At 38.5% G+C, this 19,226-nt stretch overlaps 1 protein-coding gene across 1 annotated transcript in view; it reads right to left on the reverse strand.

Annotated features, from left to right (window-relative positions):
* Positions 1 to 19,226, reverse strand: part of ADCY3 (adenylate cyclase 3) — a 2,166,879-nt gene that overhangs the window by 376,181 nt on the left and 1,771,472 nt on the right. Inside the window, exon 13 of the mRNA XM_044062394.1 lies at positions 7,352 to 7,617. Coding sequence (XP_043918329.1) covers positions 7,352 to 7,617 — 266 coding nt within the window. The remainder of the gene's footprint in view (positions 1 to 7,351; positions 7,618 to 19,226) is intronic.

A 19,226-nucleotide genomic window follows, 5' to 3' on the forward strand; every position in this document is an offset into this window, starting at 1 on the left:
GCAGAGACTTGGATTTCTTTAGGTGGAGCATGTCCATTAATTCTGAGTTGGACTTGGCTTTGTAAGTCAGGGAGAGATCACCTCTGAGTAAGCGATATGCCACTGAGTACAGCCAGAGATTTTTCAGTCAGGCTGCATAGAACATATGTTTGAGGCCAGTAATCCTCTTGGTGAGGTGCTTTTTTGGTCTTTCAAGCTGTTGGAAATGTCTTGTGAGGTACATCCCAAATGGGGCATTGTACTCTATGATGGGTCTGATGAGTGACGAGTAGAAGAGCACTATAACCTCTTTATTTCTACATGCGAACCCCTTAGTAATTAGATGGGCCACATAGAAGGATTTCCTAACTACTTTGGCAATATGATTTTCAAAGGAGAGATTACTATCTACCTGGGTCCCCAGATCTCTTACTACCTCTTCTGTATTAAGGGGGCTGCCACCTATGTGGTAATTCATGGGTGTTTTGTTTTTCCCAAACGGGATGACTATGCATTTTTTGGCATTTAGCTTGAGGCTATGAGTTTGACACCAGGTATTTGTCTCAATAAGGCCTTTTTGTAGGATGTCCATGTCAGCCGGACAGTCAATTATGGCTCCCAGTTTGCAGTCATCGGCGAACTTGGTTAGCCATAGTCCTCCTGTGTTTGCCTGTACGTCTGAGAAATATAAGCTGAACAGCAGGGGTCCCAGAACTGAGCCTTGTGGGACACCACTTGTGACTGGTTTAGAGTCAGACCTGGAGCCCGCTATTCTTACCGTGTGAGTTCTGTCTGTAAGCCAGTTGGCAACCCATCTTGTGACATAGGGGTTTATGTTCAGGCTGGTGAGTTTTTCTATAATACCGAGTGAGGAATGGTGTCGAACGCCTTGGCGAGATCAAGGTAGGCTGTGTGAACCACCTTTCCCTCATCTATGGCATTGGTAACGGTCTCGAAGAAATCAACCAGTAGGCATGATCTGCCCTTAACAAAGCCAAACTGGGTCAGGTCAAGTGTTTGGAGGTTCCCAATGTCTTTGTTAATGAGCTCCATGATGATGTGCTTCATAGCCTTGCAGATCAGGCTAGTCAGGCTTATGGGGCGATAGTTACCAGGGTCAGTTGTGGCCCCATCTTTTGTGGAGCGGAATAACCATTGCTGTGCGCCATTCTATGGGCACGTAGGCTGGGGAGAGGTTGAGGTTAAACAGCATGTTTAGGTGGGGGGTTAGTTCGTTCTGTAGTTCGTGCAAGACGCAGCCTGGGACACCATCTGGCCCCATTGATGCTGTGTTTTTGTCTTTTGAAAGGGCTGTTTTCACCTGTGCATCTGTGATTTCCGCGACACTACACTGTTCCGGTAGTGTTGTGGGCCATTTTGAAGGTGAGGGGGAGGTGAAGTTTGCACTGAATCTATCTACCAGTATGTTGGCAATATCAGTAGGTTCAGTATATTTTGTGCTATTTTGCACTATCTCAGAGCATATTTGTGAGTTGCTGCTTAGATTCTTGACATAGCTAAAGAAGGCTTTGTGGTTATCTTTCGAATCCTTGGCTATTTTTCTTTCGAAGTTAGCCTTGGATGATTTTATGAGGGACCTTAGTTTCTTACTGATAATGATCAGGGATGTCTTTCCTTCTTGGGATTTGCTTTTTTTCTGAACTAGTTTCCTCCTTTTGTTGTATAACCTGTTTATGTCAGGGGTCCACCAGACTGGTTTCCTTCTCTTAGGGGAGTGAGTCTTGGTTTTGCTAGGGATGGCACGATCCATGCATCCTTGTAGGTGCTCATAGAGTGCAATTGTAAAGGATTCTGCATCTTGGGCAGTGTTATCCTTTAGTGTGCGGACTGTGAAACTTACCACCTCTGCCTTAAGTAAGGTGAAGTTTGCTTTAGAAAAGTTTTTCACTGTGGTTTCCTTGGTTGGGGGTGGTGGTGGGGTGTGGACATTCAGGGTGATTAGTTTATGGTCTGATCTAACCAGTGACGGGTTGAAATGTGGTACGGAGCACCTGTCGCCCATGTTGGTGATGACCAGGTCCAATATGTTGTGGCCTCTGGTAGGGGAGTTTACCAGCTAATCCAGGGCATTTGGGTTGATAAATTCCAGGAAGCGCTGCGCCTGGGAGTTTGTACTGAAGTAGTTTTCCCAGTTAATGGTAGGGTAATTGAAATCTCTCAAGATCAGGGTGTTCGGTAGGACCTTCATGTTTTCCAGTGTCTCCAGAAAGGCGGAGTGGTGGTCTTGGGTCATGGAGGGTGATCTGTAGCAGGCCACAATTTGCATTGCAGATTTGCCTGATGTTAGTTGCACATGGATGATCTCAGAGGTATCATGCTGTGCCACTAACCTGGAGGTGTGGGTATCCTTGATGAATATGGATACACCCCCCCTTTTGTGTTTCGGTCCGTGTTCTGTGACCGAAATGTGTGGTATGAGTTGTAGCCCAGTAGTGCTGGAGTGCTCTCTGGAGCCTTAAACCAGGTTTCAGTTACTGCACAGATGTCGACGTTCTCCATACTTAGGAGTGCTTCAAGCGCATGCATTTTGAGATTTAAACTCCTGGCATTGAGTAGCATAACCCTCATTTTTTTACTTGTGCTGTTTACAGAGGTGGGTTTGAATTTTGAGCCTTGTCTAAAAAAGGCACTATGGGGGTAGCAAGAGCCTTGGCCAGTATTCGAAAGACAAGGGGTGACAGATGCAAGCCGTCTATTGCGAAGCAACGCGGCTTGTCTTGCCTGTCATCCTAGGCTGACAGACACTGGATTCCCTTTGAATGACACCAGAAGCTTAGCCAATTGTTGAAATTGATCATTTTTTCTTTATACTGAGGTATCACTCTTGGTGAGGTCTGGATGCTACTCAGGGTCAGGGTCATACCCGCCTGGGCTACATGATCAGAGAGCTCTTCCATGTCTCTTTTCATGTAGTCCAGGGAGGTACGGCTTAGGTCATTCACACCCACATGAACAATGACAGAGTCATATTTGTACTTGTTCTGGAGTGACCTGAGTGCTTGTGTTATGTGGCGGATTCTGGCTCCCGACAGGCAGCTAACAGTAACCTTCTCCTTGTCCAGCCTAGTGAGTGGGGCATCAGTGTGCCTGACTACTGAATCACCTATTACTAGTGTGTTAGGTATGTTATTTTGCCTTAAGGACTGTGATTGTGTGGCACATTGATTTTGTGTTTTATGTGTTGTCTAGTTTGTGACAGGAGGTGCAGGTTTTGTGGGTGTCTGCTTTGGAGCTCTCTGATGCTTTTGCAGGTTTTTATTTAGAGCCTCTGAGTATGATTTTGTGTATTTTTGCCAGTGCTGGTTTAGTAGGTCTATGTGAGGCTGGAGGTGTGGTGCAAGTGTTAACCTTCTCCTCATAACTGTCTGTTCCAGTCTTGGGTGGAGATACCTTAGCCTCCAGTTTGGCTGTATAATTGCATCTCTCACATATGTTAGTATTTTGTGGTAGGAGGAGAGGGCTGTCTGTGTACATGAGGCAGTTGTAACATTGCCTCAGGATACCCAGATTCACCAGCTGGACTGGAGAGTACACCTGAAGTTGCCCTTTGGTCATGCCTGAATAGTAGGGCGAGCTGCTTAGTCGCTTGGTTGGTGAAGTGTGAATAAAGAGCCTTGCCCTGCTGGGCAGTTAAGTGTCAGGGTATATTAGTGCTTGCTATTAGGTCTGAGCAAGTGTTGGACTGTAGGATGAGTGCTTAGGTTGAGAGTTAGACTAGTTTCAAGTGAAAAACTGAAGAGGAGACTTAGTGGAGCTGGGAATAATTTAACTCTAGCTAACCGGTGTTGCCTGGCGCACAAAACCGTGCAACGCGTTTTTTAAAATACTAACTTCTGGGCTGGAACCACTCCTCCAGGGACAGATAGCTGCACAAAGTTCCCCTCTCTCACAGGTGAACAGAAAAACTTCCCTCTATCCAAGTAAGGTATGGGCAACTCAGAAACTTGTAACACAGCCCTGAATTCAGCACTAGCCTGAAAACTGGACTATACTAGCTTAGAAAGGCAGGAAACAAGAAATGTATTTATTTATTTTTTTGAAAAGATAAGGCAAAAACAGTAAAAAGTACGCTTAAAACAGCTTTAAATGACTACAAGCGATCAGAAAAGGCTATCGCACTTTAGTGTGTAGCCTACAACAGTTAAACAATTTATTTAAACAAAAAACAACTTTTTAAAAGTGCAGGCAGTCATATAAGTACAATATGTGAAAAAAACAGGCTTTTAAATCACAATAAGTGCTGGAAAATTAACGTTTAGGCGGAAAACAGTTAAGTACAGCAAGAAAATACAGAAAACTGATACTCAATCACTCCAAAGTCTCTCTTTTAAGCTAGAAGGCTTATATCAGTTTAAGGCTTTCTAGTGCTGTCCAGTAGGTTAGTTACAAGAAAGATGGGAAATAAGCGCAGATGTGGTCTTTTAAACCAGAAAGTTGAAAGAGATGGACAACTTCCCGAATGGTCAATAAACTACAATTCCTGGGCTAAGAACCACTCCTCTTGTGGTAGACAGGCTACCTAGTACTTACCACTCCCACTGATAAGCTAGAAGGCTGCACTCCAACACAAAGGCTTGGGGGGCTCAGAAGCTTACAAACAGTTCTGGATACAGCAAATCTGTACCTGGACTAGACTAGTTATGTGAAAGGTGGGGATCAAGCACAAACACGGGCTTTAAAACCTGAAAGTTGAGAGAGATGGAAAAAAACTGCCCAAATGGCCAATAAACTACAATATCTGGACTAGAACCACTCCTCTTGTGGTAGATAGGCTACCTAGTGCTTACCACTCCCAATGATAAGCTAGAAGGATTCCCTTCAACACAGAAACGCTTGCGGGGCTCAGAAGCTTATACAGCAACTCCGTATCTGGACTAGGCTAGTAACAGGAAAGGTGGGAAACAAGCGCAAGTGCGGCTTTTAAACCAGAAAGTTGAAAGAGATGGGAAAAAAATGCCCAAATGGCCAGTAGCTACAATTTCTGGGCCAGGAACCACTCCTCTTGTGGCAGATAGGCTACCTAATGCTTACCACTCCCACTGATAAGCTAGAAGGCTTCCCTCCAACACAGACAGGCTTGGGGGGCTCAGAAGCTAACAAAGAGTCCTGGATACAGCAAATCTGTACCTGGACTAGACTAGTTACAGAAAAGGTGGGGAAAAAGCGCAAATGCAGGCTTTTAAGCCAGCAAGTTGAAAGAGATGGAAAACTGCCTAAATGGCCAATAAACTACAATTTATGGGCCAAAACCCACTCTTCCCGTGGTAGATAGGCTACCTGATGCTTACCACTCCCACTGATAAGCTAGAAGGCTTCCCTTCAACACAGAAAGGCTTGGGGGGGGGGGCTCAGAAGCTTACAAAGAGTCCTGGATACAGCAAATCTGTACCTGGACTAGTAACAGGAAAGGCAGGAAACAAACACAGACTTTTGAATCAGAAGGTTGAAAGAGATGGAAGAGCTTCCCAAACAGCCAATAAACTATAATTTATGGGCCAGAAACCTCTCCTCTTGTGGTAGATAGGCTACCTAGTGCTTACCACTCCCACTGATAAGCTAGAAGGCTTCCCTCCAACACAGAAAGGCTTGGGGGCTCAGGAGCTTACAAACAGTCCTGGATACAGCAAGTCTGTATCTGGACTAGATAAGTTACAGGAAAGGCAGGAAACAAGCTAGGAATTTTTTTTTTTTTTTTTTTTTACAGAAAAGCAGCTAAAACAGCAGTAAATACAATTCAAATGCAGTGCAGGCTAGCACACATATATCAATATTACGGCAAATACAGTTTAATTAAATTCAATTAAATTAACAAATGACTAAAACACAAGTGCAGAAGGCATTAAATTAGAAGGCTGCTAACAAGCAGCAATAAGTGCAGAGTAAGAACAACTGAACAGATAACAGCCCACAGAACAGCAACTAAGACAGTTACAGTAACAGCAGCTGAATATATATATATATATATATATAAATATATATATATATATATATATATATATATATATATATATATATATATATATATATATATATATATATATATATATATATATATATATATATATATATATATATATATATATATATATACATATATATATATATATATATATATATATATATATATATATATATATATATATATATATATATATATATATATATATATATATATATATATATATAATTATTTATTTATTTTTTTGAGGCAGGGAACACAGCAGGATTAAGAGGCTACACGGATTGTCCTTCTTAAATGCTCTCTTTGTACACAGTAGGAGTGCTTGAAATCAAAATATGATCTCACTGCATTCAGTTGACTTAAGCAAATGAGATAGGCCCAGAAGGAGTATCCAAATACAAACTTACAAGAGGGGCGGGCAGTTTCAAAGCCACCAAGATTAGCACCAACACAAGAACAGGGAGGGTGGGTGGTACAAACACAGTGGAGACACAAGAGACAGAAACAGAAACAATACAGCACCACTATAAATAATAGGCAAGTGTATAAATACAACACAGTGTAATGTGTTTTCAACACATTAAAGTGCATAAAGAACACATCTCCTAATAAAACCAGAAATAAAAGAAAATGGAAGTATATTATTGCCACTTTGTAAAAAGCATGCCTATAAAAAAGGAAATATAGTATTGTACTGTTACTCTATAAAAAATATGGCTGGAAACAAAGCAGGAAATCAGTGAACTGTTTCCATGTGGAAAACTTGTTACATGTTCAATTTATGACTGAAGATAATTAAATCGGCTTAACATAATTAACCATTTTCCTTCTGTTTTTTTTTTTTTTTTTTTAGAAGATAGGGAGTCTAAATGACAAAGTACAGTGAGAGAGATCTATTGAAATCTATAAGTGGTGGCTGACATTTTGTTTTGCTTTATTGTTCTCTGAGAAATTCAGCAAAATAAATCATTCCAACACTCACTGTGACTACAGGGTTCTGTCACTTACAAAGCAAGGCAATTAAAATAAACTATATTACAATGTATTCACAACTTGATTTAGGAAGACAATGTTATATAATATAAAATTAATGTCCATTACAAGTATAAAATGACTGGTAGTTAGTGTATACGTATGATGAGACAGTTGGCAGTTATAGATCTTTAGCAAAATGTCCTTAAGCGAAATGCAGTAGCTAGAGCTTGATAAGGTGGTCATGCTTAACATAATAAAACATGAAATGTCTAACATGAATGGCTAACTATGGTTATAAAAGGAAGCACAACTGTTGAAAGACTAGACAGCATTCTGCAAAGAGTGCGGCAGAGATATGGAGTTCTTGTAAAAAAATAATAATTTCTTGAGAACCATGTTTCCATTAATACTTACACATATTCTTTGAAACGAGCCTTGTCATACTCATCAAAGATGTGACTCCAAGCATAAATGTCTACTACGCCTGTTGCACCCGTGATCATCAACATCAGTGTTATTTTCACCATGTGACTGACCTGCACCAGCATTATGGTGGCAATGAGTGCCAGGACAGATATGTAGCTGTAATACACTGGGTTTTCAGTGCACCCCTCACTGTGCAGGCTGGGTACCCTAGTCATGTTTTGGCTGGAGGCAGCATAGATTTGCAGGCAACTAAGCTGTGAAGACAGAAAGCAAAAAGGTTAAATCAATGGTTGACCTCAGCTTGCCAAGCACTATTTTGCAAGCATCCTAAATATAGTTAACAGAGTAGACAATTCAAGTTAGTCACTGGTCAGGTAGAAAACTGTACTGTTTTATTCAGCAGTACTTTCACTGACAAACTGCATCTGCAGAGAATCATTATGCATATACATTTATTCTTTCAAATTATTTCATGCTAATGATAGTGCTTTCAGTGAACAAAGTACAGCAGATTTTTTATCAAATTGTAAGGCAGGTTTTACATTAGATTACATCACTAAACTGATATGAAAGAAAATGCAACAGACTGTCTAATTTACCTGCTGTTCACCTCCTTTTCACACAATATATATGATACAGTTGTAAATACACACCCCTTGACATTAGCCACTGTGACATTTCCATAATGCTGATAATGCCATGCCATGTAACAGTAGAGAGAAAGTGGTCCTCATGCACTCCATGCATAACTACAGCTCCTAGATTCTGTACACTTGTGAGCCATGGACACTCATGACTGGTAATACTTTAAATTCAATACTACCCAGTCAACCCCTTACAATTGCAAACACATATTTCTGAGATATACTCTAAATATATATATATATATATATATATATATATACACACATATGCATTGGGGTGTTATATATACACCTGATATAACTGAAACTGTTTATACCACTATGAATTTATGGATATTTGTTAGTAGTGACATCCTTTAGCTAGACTTAATTATCTGTGACAGTGAAAGGCATTTGAGCTACATGCCTGATACAGTACATAGGACATTTCAGCAGCAGCACTGGCAGACAAGCAATTTATAAACAGAATAACATATGTCAGTGGACAAACAAAAACACCAGCTCAATAAGCATTTCAGTTCTACAGTGCACTGGTGCACTACTGATAAAGCCACAGCACAAATGAATATCCTGACAGCAGGTCTCATCACTGCACTGCTACAGGCAGCCTAGTGTTGGCACCCTAAATGTCCCCAGATACTAAAGGCTGGATAAACTATAAACATGTCCTGTGGGAACATGGGCAAAATTCTTGGCTAGGCTTATAAGGACCTCTGGGCCAATAGCCTAGTAACTTCTTATAAACCTATGCATTCTGTCTCCACAGAACATTCCAAGCTTATTGCATCTCTGAGGCACTGACAGTCATATAAATATTATATTATCATAAAGGGGCCTGTCAAGCAAAAGTAAACAAAATCAGCAAGTGGGACAAATACTGCATCTATGGATTACCAAAGCATAGGTAAGGGTCATGTATAGTGTGAAAATGTCACAGTGACTCTTTCAGGAAAAAAATTATACTTGACTACATGGGTAACATGCAGCCCACCGGTCTTATTGGTTCCTGTGTCATAATCTGTAGAACCAGTCAGTCTACAGCAGAGTGCAGGTGCCACAGAGACAAATTTATATCAGTGCTGCCACACAGCAAATTCTACAACTAATTTTTCACTACAGGCTGACTGAACAGGAAGAACCAAATTGTTTCATAGTATTACTGCCCTATAGCAACACACTAGAACTTTAGCAAAAAACTACAGCCTGGGAACATAAATCCCCAACTCAGTGGGAACATTGATCACTACAGTCAATTTCTTCCTGCAAAAAATGAACACCAGCAGCAATGTAAAAACTTTTCTACTGACTTTTCAAAATGGACTACTGAGTGATAAAGATGACCTTAAGCTGAACCAACCACAGGCACTGCCCTGCTCCTTTGTGGATAAGACCTTCGGAACTTACAGATGTGAACAACTAAAACATGCTGAAGGCTGAGAAATTATCCCATAGTGGGTTCATACCTGCTGAAACAGCTCAGAGATTCCATGCATGGGTGTATTTCATGGAAACATCACCCAAAGTCCCAGATGATTGTGCTTATTAACTTGGGACAAAAATGGCTAGAACCAGAGATCGATGAGCGCTGAAGATCATTTATTTACTGTACTGGTGATAATCACTTCTTGAGGCCTGTACTCAGTGCTACTCACAGGTGGGTGTTACAGGAGGAAACTCCACAACAGCAGACACACTTGCTAAATGAGTTGAACGGCAGCAGCAGAGGTAACACCCAATGCTTGACAGAGGGCAAGAGTATCTCACTCACAATGTAAGGCTGGTTTTGGGATAAAGACTAGGAATGAGAAGTCTTCTACATACTTTAGGAAAGAAGTCAAAAAGATGTTTGGACAGAGTATAAAGTAATCCATTTTATGTATCTCTAATAGAGATATTCAGCTAGAAACTGACATTCAACAAAAAACAAAATAAACACATGTATAACTATGTCAGGAAATCCTGAAAGCAGTGATTAAGGCCACACTTCCTAAAATATTAACACGCATTCAAAAATAATACCCTCTATTGTGGGTGGCTTCAATTCCACACCCCACTTTAACTTAAAATCCCAGGTACAAGGCCGTAGCACCACAGAACATGTTACATTTTATTGAGGGCAGAGTTGTGATTCATTCTTGTGTACAGCTTCCTAATACACACATGTAAATTGTTAATCAGGTTACTGAGAAGCACAAAAAACAATGAAAAATGTTCTTCAGAGCGTCAGAGATTTACAGTAGGCCAACGACCACCAGGGTCTTTACAAGCCTAGCCATGCAACCCAACCTGTTTTTCTTCCCCCAAGTTCCTTGGACGCTTATATGGTGGGGTATGTTAGTAAAGAGGTAGCTAAGGTGGGAAGTTATGTTAATTGGGGATTAATTGACTTACTGTTGACCTCTGTCCATCAGAAATATGAGGGCCAGTAGGTGTGAATATGTGATTTCCCATCCAGTTATCAAGGTTTCTTTTGAACAGGGCCACGGGATGAACTCTGCTTGACATAGATGGAGAGTTTATTCCATAGTGTGGAGATCCTTTGAGACACATAACTTTCTCTCAAGCATGTTCTATTTAAGTATTTAAGTATTCAGTGTGAAAAGACAAACTGAGGAAAAAGAGCCAATAAAACTGTTATTTGTATAAAATGATGCCACTGACTAGTTATTACATAGCCTGGATGCCAGCAAAAAAAAAATTGATGAACCTGAAAGGAAATCAGCTAGAAACAGTGAACAGAAAACTCTAGCTGGGACGATTCCTGCAGCTGTTCAGCTTTGGTACAGAAGATAGCTCCCAGTAATGTAATGGAAAAAAAAAACAATCAAATGTACTCAGAGGTATGTAAAATAAATGAAATACTGAAGGAATATAGCAACTCAAATATCAAAAGGATTGAAAAAAAAAAATAGGAGAAGCTTTAACTAGTTATTCAGATCAACTAATAAAACTGCAAAAATCAGAAGATGAAATAAAGAAAAGGCTTGTTGAGCAATAGGCTTCTCAAGAAGACCTGTTTCAAAAATAATTAGAAGGAACAGAGAGAGCACACAGAGAGAACCTGAACTTTTTTCACAGAAACCTGAAAAAGAGACCATATTAATTTTATGACAGACTAGAACAATTGGGAGTATCTTGGACTTGAACCACAGTCTGGTGATTTGAGACAGAGATGAATAGGAAGCCCACCAGCAACACTAAACTCGGTGAATAAATGGAGGGCTATAAAACATCGATCACATTTGTGAAATACGGCTTTGCAAGGAAAAGAAATAGCTGAGAAAGACTGGAATTTTGTTGACTTTGTTTAGCTTGTGGGTGGACTGTAAAGCATACACCCTACTTTATGTCATTAATATTTAGAAGAACACAAGGGAAAACTGTAAAAATTATTGTAAATACTAATAACTGTACAAAACATTTCATGATATAAACTGCTGTTACATTGTAGTGCAATTTTGTACAGTGTGCAGTTAAGAATATTTTAAATGTGAGGAGTTTCAGTGACTGATGAACATGTTTAAAATATTAAAGAAAACAAGAAGTTTTTCTTAGTTCTAAGAAAGTGCTGCAGAGGTTAGCATTGTCACCTCATAGCAAGTGGTTCTCTGGTTCAATTCTTGTCTGGGGTGCCTTCTGTGCGGAGTCTGCATGCCCTCCCTGCGTCCACGTAGGTTTCCTCCCCCATTCCAAAAACATGCATCTGGAGCATTTCCCCCCAGGTCTCCACTGAAAATGGTTTCTGTCCCAGTCAGTCTTTCCCGGTAAACATATGTTAAATAAATAAATATAGGTTTTACACTGTATCAAGATATGGAAGGCTGGACAACAGCAAGTGTAAGTTAATATAATATGATCTTCAGCTGCTGGGATGAAGTTGGGGTGCAAATGTTTACTGACTTTATTATTTGTATAGTTAAGATAATAATGTCCCATGTTTTTGCAAGTGTAGATGTCTGGATTGAGGTCTTTGGTTTGAGCTATGGACAATTTCTTTTAAATAAATGTGCTTGAAAGATAAGATAAAATGATGGAAAGCATGGAGAATGCTAGGCTTCTTAAATGTGAATATTTTTTAGCTTGTTTTTCCACTAGCAGATGCCCTCAGTGGGAGACATGAAGACTACAGGTAAATGCAGCTGGCCAACAGAACTCTGTATATTATGTTCTAAAGGAAAGATTCCTTCAAAGATGTTAGCAGTTTTTTACATACAGATATACATATATACATATACTTCAAGGATGGGCATTAATGCCCTTCTAGACCACCAATATACCAAAACAGTTGTTCGCATAATAATGTTCCAGACTGCTCTTAAAAATATCTAAATTAGTGCTTGCTTTAATGTATTTTGATAGTCTGTTCCATGCATCAACTGCTCTCTCAGACAGCCAATTAGTAAGCTTTTCATTCCTATACAATCTTCTACATAAGCTGTCCGATGAATCTCAACTATTTTTTGATAACCCTAAACATTCCCAGAGGTAGATATACCTAAATAACCTATACACCTGACTAAGATCTCCATTTAAATATCTATAGGAAACACTGTACAAATTCAGATAACTTAGTTTTTCATAGTAATGTAAATTTTCACATGCATGGAAGACCTTGGTATATTTCTGCTGTACTCTTTCCAATTTACTCACGCTTGTTTTCTTATAAGGTTTCCATATTGTTGTTCCATACCCATGTTTGGCTTTCTGATTTCCTAGACTTTATAAATTTGTTCTATAACTGTCATTAACCAATTGGCTGATAGGATTAGAAAAACTCAAAGCTGGATCTATCCATATACCCAGGTCCTTAAATGAATCAACAGTTTCAATCACTGAGTGCTGTATAAAATATTTCCCTTTCAATTTATGTCTCTCACATTTCATATGCTTTGTTTTTCTTTGATGTATTTATCAGGATATTAGTCTCCTATGCCCAAATGGTCAATTTAGTCAAGTTCTTTTGCAGACATCCCTACCTGTAACACATGTAATCAGTTTACCAAATTTCAAGTCATCAGCATATAGACAGCAGAAAACCTCAAATGAAAAAGATAGATCTGAAAGATATAATCTAAATAAGTAAGGGCCTAGGACAGAGCCATATGGGACACCCTGACTGTAAGCAAGAATTTCACCAGTCCAATTGCTGCATGATTCTTGAAATGTCCTACTTGGAAGCCATGCAGCTATCCATCTTATCAAGAATACATCAACACATAGCTGTACTAATTTACTGATCAATGTTTTGTTTATGCCCCTGTCAAATACTGAAGTTAAATCTATATACAATGACATCACCGCCACATTTAATTCATAGTTATTATATTGTCACAGAACATTATGTTACAGGTGGTAACAGAACTCTTTTTAAAATATGCATGCGGATATAGTTTCAACTCCCAACCTTTCCAATTATGACAATATCTTATCCAATATTACCTTCTTCATTATTTTTCCACAACATGAAAGTAGACTTAGAGATCTGTATTACACTGGGTTTGTACTACACCCATTTCCTTTAAAGACAGGTTTAATAAGTGCATGTCTCCAGTCTTGAGGAATGTCATCATAGTTATATGACCTAGTAAATAATAGATACAACAGTACTGTAAGTTCTTGTTCTCAGGTCATTATTACTAATTCTTTATCCTCCTTGTGCATTGTTTGAATTCAGTTTGCATAGTTCTTTTTCAATATAATCTAATTTGATTTCAGTATCTGAGGTTACCTGGATGTCACTAGGAAAACTTATCAACCCCTTTGCAAAGCCAAACTGTTTTTCATAAGATTCTGTTGTCTTAGAATACATTTTAGAATCAACACACGGTTTATAGGTTTCTATGTCTTTACTCCTTCTGCATCTTGTGTGTCTACAAAATGGTCTCCTATTGTGGTCTGTATCTTTATATACATTTTCTTCAAATTTTTCTTGATCTTGTCTCACACTATGCTTAATTTGTTTGTCCAGCTTGTTTATTTTAGTATTTAAAGTTGGAGTTTGACCTCTCTCCATTTTTTATGTTTTATATTTCTCACTTTAATCAGGTGTCTTGTTTTTATAGAAATATATCCCCCTAACGCTGTATGCCTAGATCTTGATGTTAATCATTTTATTTGAGTTTTTGCATTCAAACAATTTCTCTTTCAAAACTTTCCATATTCTTTCTGCAGTTTTTCCACTGAACGCATTACTCCAATTACTTTTATATAGTGACTGTTCTGCTTCCATACAATCTGTAATTAATTGTTTGTGTACTGCTTTAGATTTCATTTTGGCAGGATTATCCAGCAACAAACTAACCTTTATAACCCCATGATCACTGTACATCAATGTGTTAAAACGTGACATGAAGTAACAGTAATTTTTAGGAATGCAAACAATATCTAGTATGTTACGTTCCCTTGTAGATGTTTTTTACAATATGAAGCAATTATTGTTCCTGAACATAAAATGTGAATAATTTCCTTATTGCTGGCAAGCTGCCTGCAGGTGCAAACAACTAAACTTTTTTTAACATCTTTATTTAATTATCACTTACGGCACAGGCAAACATAGATTCATATAAAAGAAAACAAACCATATTAACATATTCCCAGTTGTAAACATTATACACTTCAAATCCAACATTACATAAACTGATCAATTCCTGCTTTCTCTTAAACCTCAGTCCTCCTCCAAAACATTATTCTGCATGTATTGTTCCTACAATTTCCATGTTTTCTATGTAACTTGCTCCTACCCTTTTCTAAAGATCCCAATTCCAGTTCTAATTGTGTACTGATCTATATACATAACTATGTTGATTGCATTTATTGCCTTCATGTATCCTAATTCTTTATTCTTATTTAATTTATTTAATGCCTCATACTCATGTCATTTTAAACTATAAAACTTTTTCTTAAGTTTGCCAATATTTGCCTAAATTCATCTGTGTATAGTCTTTGAAAAAGCAGTTAAAGTTGGATTAGTAGCAGGATTATGGAGACTGTTTTAAACATGGTGTTTGTACCAAACATGCATGTTAATAAATATTTAACATTAAATGTACTTATACACACTTTAAAGCCACAAACTGTAGTACATACAGAGAATTTATTTTAGAACTGACAGTTCATTAAAAATACTGCTGCTTAAATTATCAATGTATGTCTGTCTCTTCTGATTAGACCTTATGTATGTGTCCTTCACTGTATGCTACATTTATATTTTGTATTACATACAATTATTTCAATCAGCTGTGGGACTCTACTTTCTGTAATTACTCCATGTTTCTTATTGTATTTATTTATTTATTTATTGTTTGTGAATTTCTTCACCTGAACTGTGCCTGTAAATGGTCTATTATGATCAGTAAACTTTACTGGTAAAAAACAAATATATAAATAAAATATCTTGTACAGAATTACTCTATTCAGGAACATCACCACACATAATTAACATTTCCTCAGTTATACTTTGCTCATCTATACTGTGTTCTTAAAGTTTTCTGAAAAACCACAATCTTCAAATAAATTCACTTTTATGTTATTATTTCTTACAGCATTGTAACCAGAATTACAAAACTCACAAAATGGCATTATCAAAATGTTGCTTTTTTATGCAGGAGTCATTATGTAATCCTTTCACTAAATCATTTTTAATTCAGTTCCAAGCATATTCTCTAGTGAAAAAGTGTCACAATTATACTCATAACCTACAGTAACTGTCTCTTTTACCAAATGTTTCTTACCATGAAGAGAAACGCAATCTTTTCTTGAAAAGTTGAAATGTCCACACTGACTGTACCGTTGTCTGTTGATCTGGCTCCCTCAAAAAAATCTTGATTTACTTAATATTGGTTGAAATCCTAATGCAGATCTTGTTGGGACCTATTGTTCCTTCTATTAGCCAATTGCCGGAAACCCTTTAGTGTGTTGTTCTTAAACTCAAAAGTTGCAGAAGAATTAGAATTGCCCATGTTCGATTTCTTTTCATTGGTTGACATACTTGGATAGATGGCTTTACTATGAAACTGGATAAACATCCTCCTTTTCATGGGCATTACAGTTTATTTGAAATGTATTCTGTTTCTGTACCTTTATAACATTTTCAAAATGTTTTTAATGACAAAAAAACAAATTTTTGATATTATTCCTAAGCTGACCAGAATAGATCCCACTGAATACTTCTACAAAGATTTACATTTTCCAGTATCAAAGAAGGGAACTCACTTCTATGTTGTTGAACTATAAGCTCCAGCAACTCTTGTTCCATTCTGTCAAATATCCAGACAAGATCTTGATAATATAATGTTCTGCTTTGTTATACAATTAGACAATTAAAAATAAAGTCATTGTGAATGCCCTATGTAAGCATACCTTAAGTTATTCAAATTTTGAAAACTTCACATTTTGTACTTTATTTTGTATAGCAGAATATTACACAATGTCATGTAATTTTCTTTAGAAAAAAAATTATTAATATGGCAGATTACACTTGATGCCATTATATCCCCTGGCTTGAATGAAGTGATCAACTTTAAGTGTTTAATGAAGAAGAATTGTTGACTGTGATTGGTTAAACATTTTTAAAGGTAGAGTAATCTGTACATTTAAGAAAAAATGTTTAATGCCATGCTGAGTTCTGAAGAAGTCTAAGTTGATCAAAGATGAAAGTCTGTTACTGCTTAACTTGCTGTTTAGTGTTAATTATTGCATGGTTCTTTTGGTGACTCCAAAGTATTTTTTTAACCCAGAAGTACTGTCTTGTTAAATAATTTACTCAGAACTGCACAGTATGCAGCTTATATATGGTAGTAGGGAGAAAGAAGCCAATATACTCAAACGTGGTGTACGGCAACAGTGGTCCCACTTCACAAAGGCGGTGCTTCTACGGACCCTGGAAATTACCGACCCATAAGCTTGACGAGCCTGGTCTGCAAAGCTATGGAGAGGATCATTATGGAACTCACAAACAAAGACATTGGGGACCTACAGACATTGGATCCTACCCAATTTGGCTTTGCCAAGGGCAGATCCTGCCTTTTGAACTTGGTCGACTTTTTTGAAACAGTCACTAAGGCCATTGATGAGGGTAAGGCAGTTCACACAGCCTACCTTGACCTTGCAAAAGCCTTTGACACAATACCCCACTCGGGCATCATAGACAAACTCACCAGCCTAAATGTAAACCCATATGTCACAAGATGGGTTGCAAACTGGCTCAAGGACAGAACCCACAGGGTCAGAGTTGCTGGAGCTATGTCAGACTCTAAGCTGGTCACAAGCAGTGTCCCACAGGGCTCAGTCCTGGGACCTCTCTTGTTCAGCATTTATTTTTCCGAGGTACAGGCAAACATAGGAGGATCGTGGCTGACAAAGTTAGCAGATAACTGCAAACTGGGCGCCATAATTGATACTCCAGCGGACACAAACATCCTTCAGAGAGGCCTCATAGAAACGGATAATTGGTGCCAGAGCCATGGCCTTAAGCTGAACACCAAAAAATGTATAGTCATACCCTTTGGGAAAAACAAGGTACCCACAAATTACCACATAGGTGGTAATCCATTAAGTACGGAAGAGGTAATCGGGGACCTAGGGACCCAGGTTGACAGTAACCTCTCATTTGACACTCACATTGCCAAAGTGGTTAGGAAGACCTTCTATATTGCCCACCTTATCATGAAGGGTTTCACAGCTAGATCAAGAGAGGTCATTGTGCCCCTATACTCTTCTCTTATCAGGCCAATGATTGAGTACAATGCCCCATTTGGGATGTATCTCACCCGACACCTGCAGCAGTTGGAAAGACCCCAAAAGTTCCTCACCAAGAGGATAAAGGGTCTTAAACATATGTCATATGCTGCCCGACTGAAAAACTCCAGCTCTATTCAGTCGCATACCGCCTACTCAGAGGTGATCTGTGCCTGACGTACAAGGCCATGTCCAATCCGGAATTAATAGACATGCTCCACCTCAGAAAATCCAAATCCATCAGAGCCACGAGAGCAAGAGACTTAAACCTCAACACAGAAATAAATAGGACGTGCTGGAGGGACAGATTCATAACCCAGAGGCTCCCTACACTCTGGAACAGAATCCCAATCCATGTTAGGCAGAGCCCCTCACTAACTCTATTCAAGAGAAATCTTGACGAGTGGATGGGAGATCGTAGGTTTACCCCAGGGGTCATCTCTGTGTCACTACTAGACAGAGGCACAGTAAACTAAACCCTAAATGGGCGTAGTATTCTCATCCTAAAGGGTGGTGAAAGCCACACACACACACTAGCTAGGCTTATAAATGCCCTAGGGCAGATAGCCTAGTACGAACCTATGAACCTATGAACAACTGACCATCAAAATCAGCAGTCATGGATGGAAAAATACAGGAGTCTAAATGCAGATGTGTAGGCCAGCTTTTCAGTTGACACTTAAAATGTATTATTTCTAACAACATGTGCGACACTCATCGCAAGTGCTATGAAGAGGTGCTGATACTGCTAAGCAGTGCTTGAAAATCAGCTTTGGCATTTGGGATTATTGTTATTTTATGGGAAAAATGCAGTTTGAAAGCCTGCAAACTATGTTCTTTATGATCAGCTAGACAAACCATCCAAATTCACTTTGAGGATCTTTGTTTGAACTTGATGCTGTGAATGGGCATACAAGAGTAAAGATTGAAGAATTTTTTAGATTTGACTTGAATTGTTTACGTGGCTGTACCCTACTCCCAAAAGAGACTGTTTCTAGATTCTAAGCATCTTCCATTTGACACACATACATTCTAATTATTTCTAGCAAGTTACACCAAAGAATAGTTCATCTAGGTAATATTTTATGTTTCTATTTATCTGTCTGTATGTCTATGTATTTACTTAATACAGTTAACTGGATAAGTGAACTGGTTCATAGACCGTTTTCAGTTATAACCTAGGCCAAGAATGTAGAGACAGTGAAAACAATCATGGCAAAAATATAAAGTGAAGCTGCAACAAAATATAAACATGCTTTTCCAATTCACCTGTGTGAAGATGCGGGTTCAATGGCTCCCATCACTGCAATCTCAACATGAACATCAAGTCACAGAATAAGGTGATCCCAGCAGTGATGACAATTTGCCATAAACAACAATTTTTAATTAGCAGATTAGCAGATGTGCAATACAAGCTATAAAGTGGGTCCCAGCTATACCATTCTGTTTGCAGGCTGGGTGTAAGAAACTACAGCAGTGTTAGG

This window comes from Protopterus annectens, chromosome 2.part1, assembly GCF_019279795.1.
Source record: "Protopterus annectens isolate FY-2018-M chromosome 2.part1, PAN1.0, whole genome shotgun sequence".
Classification (NCBI taxonomy): Eukaryota; Metazoa; Chordata; order Ceratodontiformes; family Protopteridae; genus Protopterus; species Protopterus annectens.